At 40.2% G+C, this 10,973-nt stretch overlaps 1 protein-coding gene across 2 annotated transcripts; it reads left to right on the forward strand.

The window, feature by feature from the left end:
- The first annotated feature begins 1,574 nt into the window (after positions 1 to 1,574).
- LOC121853558 (extended synaptotagmin-3-like) lies at positions 1,575 to 5,387 on the forward strand. 2 transcript variants are annotated; one of them, XM_042347772.1, is made up of 7 exons: positions 1,576 to 2,258; positions 2,812 to 2,853; positions 3,348 to 3,541; positions 3,735 to 3,825; positions 4,086 to 4,231; positions 4,661 to 4,760; positions 4,877 to 5,387. In XM_042347772.1, exons 1-7 carry the CDS (start codon positions 1,827 to 1,829, stop codon positions 4,889 to 4,891), a joined length of 1,020 nt encoding a protein of 339 aa, XP_042203706.1. In that variant the 5' UTR covers positions 1,576 to 1,826; the 3' UTR covers positions 4,892 to 5,387. The 2 variants fall into 2 exon arrangements, with proteins under 2 accessions (XP_042203707.1, XP_042203706.1); XM_042347773.1 differs by lacking the exons at positions 4,661 to 4,760; positions 4,877 to 5,387 and adding an exon at positions 4,272 to 4,654 and having other exon boundaries at positions 1,575 to 2,258.
- The last annotated feature ends 5,586 nt before the right edge of the window (positions 5,388 to 10,973 follow it).

The raw sequence follows: 10,973 nt of genomic DNA on the forward strand, positions 1-10,973 counted from the left end.
TTCTCTACCGTACAGCTGGTGTGGATGGAACAAGTCTCTCGTGGGGGTGTTCAGATAAGAGTCGGCGGCCTATTCTCCATCTCCCGGTCCAACACGCTGGCGGTAAGGTCATCCGAGGTCATGTAAGGTCATCTAGAGTCATGTGAGGTCATCTAAGGTCATGTGAGGTCATCTCGGGTCATTTGAAGTCATCTCGAGTCCTGTGAGGTCATCTCGGGTCTTGTGAGGTCATCTAGATGTAAAATCATCTATAATCATGTGAGCTCACATAGGAGCATGTAAAGCCATCCAGGGTCATGTAAGGTCATCCAGGGTCATGTGAGATCATCTAGGGTAACGTGAGTTCTTCTAGGGTCATGTGAGGTCATCTTGGATCATGTGAGGTCATCTTGGGTCATGTCTGACCATCTAAAAGTACAGTCATAACATTCTATCTATATGTCTGTCTGTCTGTCTGTCTGTCTGTCTGTCTCTTTCTCTTTCTCTCAATAAACAGACCAAATTTATACAGTTCCCATACTACACTAAGTCACCATCTGACTAACATATGACTATTTTCCCCCCAGATGATTGGAGCGACCAGCTGTTACCTGATGATTCTCATTCAGTTCCACATTGCTTCTCTGTAACCTTCCTCTTGCACCACCTGTCAGTTTTAGCTTTCCCCTTGCACCATCTGTCAGTTTTAGCTTTCCTCTTGTACCATCTGTCAGTTATAGCTTTCATCCTGCACCACCTGGCAGTTCTAGCTGAATCATCTTGCACCACCTGGCAGAATTTCTATTATAGTCAGCCTTTACGGATAGGTGGATAGGGTGTGGATAGGTCATGAGAGTGGATAGGGTGTGGATAGGTCATGAGAGTGGATAGGGTGTGGATAGGTCATGAGAGTGGATAGGGTGTGGATCTGTCATGAGTGGATAGAATGACCAAGTTACCAGGGAGACATTGTTCAGGGAAGTGGGTAGGGGAAGTGGGTAGGGGAAGTGGGTAGGGGAGGTGGGTAGGGGAGGTGGGTAGGGGAAGTGGGTAGGGGAAGTGGGTAGGGGAAGTGGGTAGGGGAAGTCAAACACCTGGTGGACGAACACAGAACTATTTAACAGGGTGACGAGCAGGACGTCTACCCTCATTATTATATCTGCCGTTTAAGTCCCTTCCGAGGTAGAAGTCCGTCGTGGTCGGAAGTGACGTCTGTTGATAGTGAAGTCTTTGTTAAGTGACGTCATCAGAGTACGTGACTACGACTATCTTCTCAGCAGGAGGGAGGTACGTTGAAACCTTGTTATCATATTGTGTGTCGAGACCTCATCTATTTGAACTAGTAGGATAGATAATTAATCAGACATATATACATGCATGGGTAAAGTGATATAATAAAAGTATATACAGTAAAAAGTTATGGGAGACAAGAATGTGTGTACACCCTTATATACAATGACTTTCATCGTTATTAATAAAAATCAAGAAACGCCTCTCATATGATAACAGGTATTGATAACGAGTGTTTGACAGCGTATCTCTGCACTATATCTTATCGGGGCTATGTGGAGCGTAACAAGAATATATATATACATATACGTATTTAATCTCATTCAGTTTGATTGTGTAAGTTCGTAGGTATAAATGGTCTGCTGTACGTCGCTAATACCCTCTCAACAGCACCACCTTCTGCCACGCTCTCTGCAACTCATCGCCTACAGCTACACCTTCGTCCCAGAACACTTTTTACATTACTGTTGTTATTGCACCACCTACAACACTGGTCATTACAACCGACTGTGGTGATCGACAACAACACTGCACCAACCTACGTCGCCTCTACATTGATGCAGCGAAAACAACGTCCACAACCATCACGGCCACAACCGTCACGGCCACAACCGTCACGGCCACAACCGTCACGGCCACAACCGTCACGGCCACAACCATCACGGCCACAACCATCACGTCCACAACAATCACGGCCACAACCATCAACCTCATTGAAATCGGATTTGGAGAAAATATATCATGCCAAGGTAGAACGAAAAGCATTAGAACCGCTGCACACCGGAATTTGGCAAATGTCGCTCAAAGTGTTTGTCGTATGGATGATATACAACCTGCCAGAGATATGGTACATTGTGTTGGTGTTGGGTTTTGTGTTGTTGTTTCGCATGATAACAAACAAGGAGAAGGAAATACAAGAGACTACACAAGTTAACCAGCCATCAAGTCCTGAGGAGCTGAAAGGTAGCTCCCAGCAGCTGCCATCTCAGGTAAGATATCTCGTGTGTTTGTTGTTCTTACCTCAGGATTATCAGTCTTATTGTAATTTAGTTCCATAATTGAAGACGAAGGGAAGCATTTAATAACAGAGTTTCGGTGTAATTTCTGCTCCTAACCTAACCTAACCTAACCTAACTTAACCTAACCTAACCTGACCTAACCTAACCTAACCACACCTAACCTGACCTAACCTGAATAGTAATAAGTGATACAAATTATTCACAATCTATTTCTCACTGCACAGCTTATCTATCAGGTGTGTGTCGTGTCAGGTGTTTCAGGAACGACTGTCTCACTAAGTCCTAAGTAACACTATATTATGCTCTGAGGATTACAGTAGTCTTAAATAGCTCTGTTGAAAGTAGACGTAGACGAGAGAAAAAAGTTACACATTAGATGGGGGAAAAGGCTGCAGCTCTGTTATCGTGATCAATCTTGGCTTATTTTCCATAGTATCAACGAACCTGTGAATGAGGCTCAAATGTTCACCTTATTATTTTATCACAGAAAATAATTATGTTTGATATTTTATGTCTTTTTCAGGTGGATTTGAGATATATGGAACGTGTGGAATGGATTAATACGGTGAGTGTTAGGTTACGTTTTAAAATCTCAGTGTGGTGATCATGTTGTAGTAATATCTCCTTTAGCCGGAATCCCTCAAACCCAGAACTCTTCGATAGCTGAAATTGATATTTTCTCGGAAAATCATTCCCAAAGCCGGAATTTTCCAGAAAATTATGGCTTTGGGATCGATTTTTCAAGGGGCAAAATTTCTGTAAAATTCCGAGAAAAATTTTCCGTTACCCGGAAAATTCCGGGGATGAGGAATTTTTTTGGAAAGAGTCATCTCGTTACCCGGTAATCCCTCATTCCCGGAAGTACTCTCCACCAAATGTTCCGGTTAATGGAGATATTTGTGTTACTGATAATATCTGGTATATAAGGGTATACTCCTACATCAGAAAGAGTTAGATAAGAGATAAAACCACAAGTAAGATAACCCATTTAATACATCACCAGTTCTTCACAAAACCTAAACTTCATCAATGTAATTTTTTCCTCATTTATTCCTGTAGATCATAAGTCAGATGTGGCCCTTTATTGGTGCTGGCATGAGAGACCGACTTAAACAGATCGTCAAGGAGAAATTTTACCTCTTCAAATTCCAATTCTCGGAGATTAGTGTTGGTTCTCAGAGGCCGAGGATCGTGGGCGTGAAGGTTTACAACAACACTCCACATGGTCAAGTTATCCTAGACGTGGCGTATGAGTGAGTTACTTTCAACCTGTGTTTAGTCACCTGTGTGGGGGTTGGTGTTTCAAGAGGCAAGACTGGCTGGCTTTGGCTAAACAGTACATCACTTGGTTTCATCTTGAAATATTATGAACTTAATGCTGTTGATGGATAAGAAACTGGCCATGTTATTTAAAGACCCAACACACATATCCTTGTCTTTTTCCAGATATAAAGGAGACTTTCAGTGTATAGCAAACATATCGGCGGGACTTGTCCTAAAGGTCGATGTTCTGACGATAGTAATCACCAGCTTGCAGGTAAAGTCACTACTAATTACTTTACTAATGATCTAAAACACCGTAGAATCACTATGAAGAATATACCTTTAACATTCATTAGTATTCAGTGTACTATATAATGTTTATTAATGACTATATACTCATAAAAATGTACCTACAGTGTTAATCTTGCAAATAAAATACTAACATACAGTATATCTGGTGCTAAGTGGTATGGTGGGCTTCAGTGTACAGTGTAGCGGCAGCAGCTATGGGTACGCTTGTGTTGTGTCCCACAGATCACAGGGAGTGTTCGAGTGGTGGTGGAGCCTCTGGTGACTCGTCCTCCATTCTTTGGGGGTTTACGTGTTGAGGGTATCAGCAGGCCAGAGGTGGACCTTCTGGTTTACGGTTTACCTGAGTGGTTAGATAAACTTAACGTCAGGTGAGGTGTAACACAGTATTGTATTGTTGTTTAACGTCAGGTGAGGTGTAACACAGTATTGTATTGTTGTTTTGACGTAAGTTTTCATTTTATTTATCCCCTTTCCATTTGTTTCGTCTGGTAAGTTTACTGTAAAGCACTCAAGCTTTAAGTATTTGTTCATAAGTAGGTAACAATAATATAAAGCACTTCACACGATAGTAAATAATATGGACACTCAAGTCTGGATAATGATATGCACTTGTGCGCTTGTCTTTGCTTATATGAACATTGGTGTCCGGTGGAAGGTGGTCGAGTGGGGGCAGCACTCGGTTCCTGTCACAAGAGTCGTTGGTTCAAGCCAAGGACACCCCCAGTTTACCCAGCTGTGAATGAGTACCTTCGGGAATCACTTTCACTTTTATATGTATATTACTTTTATTCTGACAGGGGTCAACTAATTGATTACATAAAAGATCTGATCGTGAAGGAGAGCAACATTGAGTATCGCGGCATCCCTTGGACATCAACCACACCACCAAGGGAGACGGTGAGTCCTACTTGGCCTTACACTTTAATGAAATCATAAAACTACATCATCATGTGTTACTCTTGTACCTGTTGCTCTGAATGACGTATACAGATCAATTTCTAATCTTTTTGCAGTTGCAGTATGATTGATTTCAACAGCGCTGGGAAGAGATTAGTAAAATCACCTTACACCAGGGAGTGACAGCATCCACAGTAGCTACACTGTGTTCTGTTTGAGAACTTTGTAAAGTAGTTAACAATTCTCTATGTCACTAATGACGGGTCTACCCGAGTAAGCCCTATGGTGTTCCTAAAGGTGGTCGAGAACAAAAACAATGTCAGGTCGAATATCAGTCGTCTTGATGCGATAAATAAGACAATATCTCATAATCTGTGATGATGTAACAGCTGGTATGAGCAAATGTATGGATATATGACATCGGACACTTGTAAGCGTTAGTGAGATTAAACCACGAGATTAACCCAATGAATATTGGACACTTCTACACAGATTTTTTACTACGTATTTATATCTAATTGAAATTAATATTGTTATTGTACTTTCACTAAGTTTAAGTCACTCGACCTGTACTATAAACCTAAACATGTGGTTGTCTATTTCCCAATAAACTGTATTTAACATTGACACCGGTTGTACTGTGAGTGTTCTCAACCTTTAATTGTTTGAACCATAGCGGTGTGTGTGCGTCAAGATCTGTCCTACGTGCAAATATGACAAATTTTGTGACAACAGCTACCGGTATGGCTAGCACAGGGACAAAACCAGACAATGTGATGATTAGTTGTAGCTAGAATTAAGCTAGGATACAGACACATCTGGCTAGTTAGTGACGCTGTACCCATACCGGAACACTCAACATGTAAACTTTGTGATAAACCTTTAAAGCACACACTTAAACATTATATTATTGACTGTGCCACTGTCCAAAGACTGCAGGCCACCAGGCTTGTTGTATCATGAACTATGTAACTATAGTACAACACTGAATCAGGAATCCTTGAGGACATTCGTGCAGTGTATCCTAAATTAACTAGTCCACACCGGTAGTCCCCAAATAGAATATAACACTACCTGTAATGAATATGGCCGATATTGTATTTGAAGCACTGTCCTGCGTGGCAGTGAACAGTGATAGCACTCTCAGTGCCAAGAGCTAACTGAACTATTCAGAATGGGTAAATTGTACTATAAGCTTTGTCAATAAAGTTGTTAAACTAAACAGTAAATGTGTGCAGATGTGGCTTGGTTTATAGTGACGATGAAACCACCACCACCTCCTGCGTGTACGACTCTGTCCTTCCGTATTACTGTAACTCTACTGCTTGTACCTAAAGATAACAAATACGTAAAAAAAAAAAAAGTTTAGTACTAAATACTACACTTGGTGAGGTATTACCTTAAGTGAGTAGAATTACGAGGTTTACTGAAGTTATCCTTAAATTGTCTCTGGTAAGGCTATTTTCTATGATCTTGGTTTACTTCACGCCCAGAAAACGACACTGTGAAGGATATCTTGGATAACTTGACACAACACTAACAACCCGAGTCATTAATAGTATATTTTACCCTGTGAATTTAACTATAACGATGAGACTCAAGACGTTTACAGCCATTTAAAAAGTTGGATCACGGCGTTCTATAAAACTGCTCCATCTAGGTAAGGTTAACCATCTAATCTCTTGTGGTTAACGGGATATATAATTAAATCTCCCTGTGGTTAGTTTAATATACATTATATACATGATTTATAATGATGGTTACAAGGTTAACAACGCTAAAATGTATTAATATGTATTGGATCTATGAATAAAAAATAAAATAAATACTGCCACCATGAGCAATGAATTCTTCCCAACACTTTAAAATGGATCCTTTAATAAATACCTCCAGAATACGGTCCTTTCTACTATACACCTTGTGAAGTCTTGTAATTCCTCGTCAGTCCTCCAATGGGATTTATTTTGCCATTAATGAAACACTCACCAAGACAGAGATTTTCGATTTTTGTTTAATATCTAAGAAACTACTACTGCTTTTGGGCAATAATTCTAACTTCTCTTTCAGTAAGTTGTAAATTTGACTTAAACGACTATTAGAAAAACATATATCATTAAGGTAGAAGGAAGTGATTGGTGTTCTTAATTACGTTGTTTGTGTGGGTGTTGAGGGTCTGGTATGGTATGATACAGGAATCCACCACAAACCACAGCTGAGGTTCTGACATAACATATGACACAGGACACCACAGGACGAAAATAAGGTTCTGATACAAGGCACACGTAAGGTTATGACACAAGATACGACACAAGGCACACGTAAGGTTCTGACACAAGATACAAGGCACACGTAAGGTTCTGACACAAGATACAAGGCACACTTAAGGTTCTGACTCAACATAACAGGAAGTTACAGTAAAGAGTACAAAAAAATCAATGTCTCACACACTCGCCCTCCCACCTCGGCCTCGAGCCAAGAATATAATTTTTCCGGCTACGCTTTCTGGAAAGTTTCTGGCAAAAAAGTTAAATGGCGTTTTGATGTTAAGCGTTACGCCACGTAGCTGACGAGTGAGTGCTGACACCAGCTGACACTGTTACTGACACATTGAATAGTCTCTGTCTGTATGTCTGTCTCTCATATAACCATGTAATTTCTCACTTTAAAAGCTTAGAAAGATAAAATTAATAACTCTTCCTTCACTACTCTAAATCCTTCAGTAAAAGAACAATTCTCATCATTTAAATACAAGTAAAATATTTCATAACCGAGGAGACTTTTTCTTCCAATGATAAAATTAAACCGTGGCTTTAATCAACATCGGGCCACTTGGAGAGACAATCCCAGGGTTATGAGTGAGTGGAAAGACGCATGTTGGAGGCTGACTCTTGAAGCTGACTCTTAGGAGAGACAATAGAGATACTCCCACGGAGATGTGAGGAGATAATGGTCTCTTTGTTGTCTCCATTACCAGGACCAAGCTATTACATGAATGGTCCTCTCCTTATCTAATCATCACTCCTCTTTTTTCTTTCTCCCTACTTCTATGTTTATCATTTTCTCTTTGTCCCTCTCTCTCTCACCCCTTAATTATTATTCATCATTATCCCTTCCCTCTCTTTCTTTATATATTTTTGATAATATCTCTTTCATTATCTGCCTCTATCCATCATCATCTGTCTTTCTGTTTGTATTTCTCTTTCTCTCTCTCTGACCAACCACCAGTTTTCTCATATACAGTAATAAAGTACAGTAATAATTCTCAATGGCAGATTCATTTGCCAGCGCTAACGAGAAAAACATTTAGATCCACTTTCGTTACTTCTGGAGACCTGACGTCAGCCCCGGGTTCCTAAGAAGAGCTGACGTGTTCCCAGGGCTCCACCAGAGAGCTGACGTGTTCCCAGGGCTCCACCAGAGAGCTGACGTGTTCCCAGGGCTCCTCCAGAGAGCTGACGTGTTCCCAAGGCTCCTCCAGAGAGCTGACGTGTTCCCAGGGCTCCACCAGAGAGCTGACGTGTTCCCAGGGATCCTCCAGAGAGCTGACGCGTTCCCAGGGCTCCACCAGAGAGCTAAAAACTGTGTTCCGACAAACAGTTGAGAGTGACCCTTCCGACACCATATATAAATAGCCTTCCTTTGACCACCTTAACGACTGCTGTGATCTTCCGTCATTCATCAACACAAAACAATGGTCCCACCCTCCTAACAATGGTCCCACCCTCCTAACAATAGTCCCACCCTCCTAACAATGGTCCCACCCCCCTAACAATAGTCCCACCTTCCTAACAATGGTTCCAATTCTTCTAACAATGGTCCCACCCCCTAACAATAGCCCCACCCTCCTAACAATAGTCTCACCCTCCAAACAATGGTCCCACCCTCCCTAACAATGGTCTCACCTCTTCCTAACAATGGTCCCATTCTTCTAACAATGGTCCCACCCCTCAACAATAGCCTCACCCTCCTAAATAATAGTCCCACCCCTAACAACAATGGTCCCACCCTCCTAACAATGGTCTCACCCCCCAACAATAGTCCCAATCTTCCCAACAATGGTCCCACCCCCCTAACAATGGTCCCAATCCCCCCTAACAATAGTCCCACCTCCTAACAATAGTCCTGACCTCCCAACAATGGTCTCACCCCCAACAATGTATTCCCACCCCTCACAAAGGCTTCCTAAATACCTCTGCCCGTACGGCGCCTTTTACTTCTTTCCAAAGGAATTTTCCCGAGGCGCTGAAAGAGATTTTGTTCACGGTCTTCTACATGGTGTAACAGGCGGCCTCGTAATAAAGGTTCTTTCTTTCTTTCTTTCTTTCTTTCTTTCTTTCTTTCTTTCTTTCTTTTTTCTATCGCTTTCTCTGTCTTTACCATCTCTCTCTCTCTCTCTCTCTCTCTCTCTCTCTCTGTTCCTAACTTAAACCAAACCAAAACTAAACTTAACCAAACAAGGATTTATAATTAACTACAAAAAACAAAAATATAATAATTAGTTAATGTACAATTATATCATCAAGGAGGGAAGAAGAAAATTATAATAACAAGAAATAACAAGAAATGACAATAAACGTGAACGATAAAATAAGCGAAATAGAAACTAATTTGAACTAAATGAAAAGAAAAAGTTATATTCTCAGTAATAAACGAAGGAGAATGAGGCTTCGTTAATAAACTCACTCACAACATGTATTAAACCTGTTCCAACATCTTGACACCATCTGAGAGGAAGATGGTGAGGGAGGTGTGTGAGAGAGAGAGAGAGAGAGAGAGAGAGAGAGAGAGAGAGAGAGAGAGAGAGAGAGAGGGAGGCCTTAGAGTGACAGCGTTCAGCAGAGTGACAGTTCAGCAACAAGTGGGTGGAAGGGACCCCAGACTGTCATCAGATTCTGTGTATGAAAATGTCAGATTGTAGACGATGAGCCACGAGAGATGTACATTAAGAAGGTGTCTGATGAGGCTTAGATGCAAAGAGGTGACAGTAGGGAGTTATGAAACGGGGTGTGTGTGTGTGTGTGTGTGTGTGTGTGTGTGTGTGTTTATATGTGTGTGTGTGTGTGTGTGTGTGTGTGTGTGTGTGTGTGTGTGTGTGTGTGTGTGTGTGTGTGTGTTTATATGTGTGTGTGTGTGTGTGTGTGTTAAGGGGTAATGCTGATATCTTACTTGTTACAGATGTTAAATATTTAAAACCATAGAAACACGAGACTTACACATCCAAATTAAAAAAAATAAAACATTATTTTTCTTTTTAAATCTCGGTGTAGTATCTTCAGTGATCATGTGTAAAAAGCTGTATTTCCTTCTATCTTTCCTTCCTTCATTACCATCTTTTTCTTCCTAACCTTTTCTCTTTTATTTTCGTTTATTTTCTTTGTCACATTTTTCCCCCCTCTACGATTTCTGGATAACAATGGCTTCACCTTTTCTTTACCAGCCTAGAACAGAAGTGTGGATGTCTTGTTATCGCCTAGTTTAATGGGTTGTTAGTCTGTCTGTTAGTCAAAAGGTCAAAAGGTCAAAAGGTCAAAAGGTCAAAAGGTCAAAGGTCAAAAGGTCAAAAGGTCAGTTGACGATGGTGTTTTCTTATATACGTTAAGTTTCATGACAAAATTGATTAACAAATATCGATCGATGAAACGTTTAGGAATATTAAAGTAATTATATTTAGTTTTATAATAATATCTACGGTAAAAAAATTGTGTTAGTAATATCGGGAAATAAAATATGGGTTAAAATATAAATGCTGTTGCCTCATACACTGTATACGCCTATAATGGTCGTATATACAGTTAATACAACATATAAAATATCTATATACAGTATAAGGGATAAATACTTTTACATGATTAAATATTATATAAATATTATCAAATAGGTCTATAATTAAAACAAATACGGGACGTGAATAAATATGCGACACATTTGTTGATTAGTAGCTTTAATAATTTTTTTTTACGACTACAGCGACACCACTCATGGACGGTGAAAGTTGTAACTACAATAATGTCTTTCCGGATTATCATGATGATGACTACTACTACAATTACTACTACTACTACTACTACTACTACTACTACTACTACTACTACTACTACTACTACTATTACTACTACTAATTATAACTTCACTTTCACCTCGATCATGCAGTGTCATAAGATAACTAATACACAAAAAATAACTCTTGAAAATTATATTAAAATTCCATTACCG

This window comes from Homarus americanus, unplaced genomic scaffold (genome assembly GCF_018991925.1).
Source record: "Homarus americanus isolate GMGI-L3 unplaced genomic scaffold, GMGI_Hamer_2.0 scaffold4896, whole genome shotgun sequence".
NCBI lineage: Eukaryota > Metazoa > Arthropoda > Malacostraca > Decapoda > Nephropidae > Homarus > Homarus americanus.

Coding starts and splice junctions, on each gene's coding strand:
- LOC121853558 (XM_042347772.1), top strand. CDS start 1,827: ATGCAGCGAAAACAACGTCCACAACCATCACGGCCACAACCGTCACGG. Junction 2,854..3,347: donor GTGTGGAATGGATTAATACG/GTGAGTGTTAGG, acceptor TTATTCCTGTAG/ATCATAAGTCAGATGTGGCC. Junction 3,542..3,734: donor ATCCTAGACGTGGCGTATGA/GTGAGTTACTTT, acceptor GTCTTTTTCCAG/ATATAAAGGAGACTTTCAGT.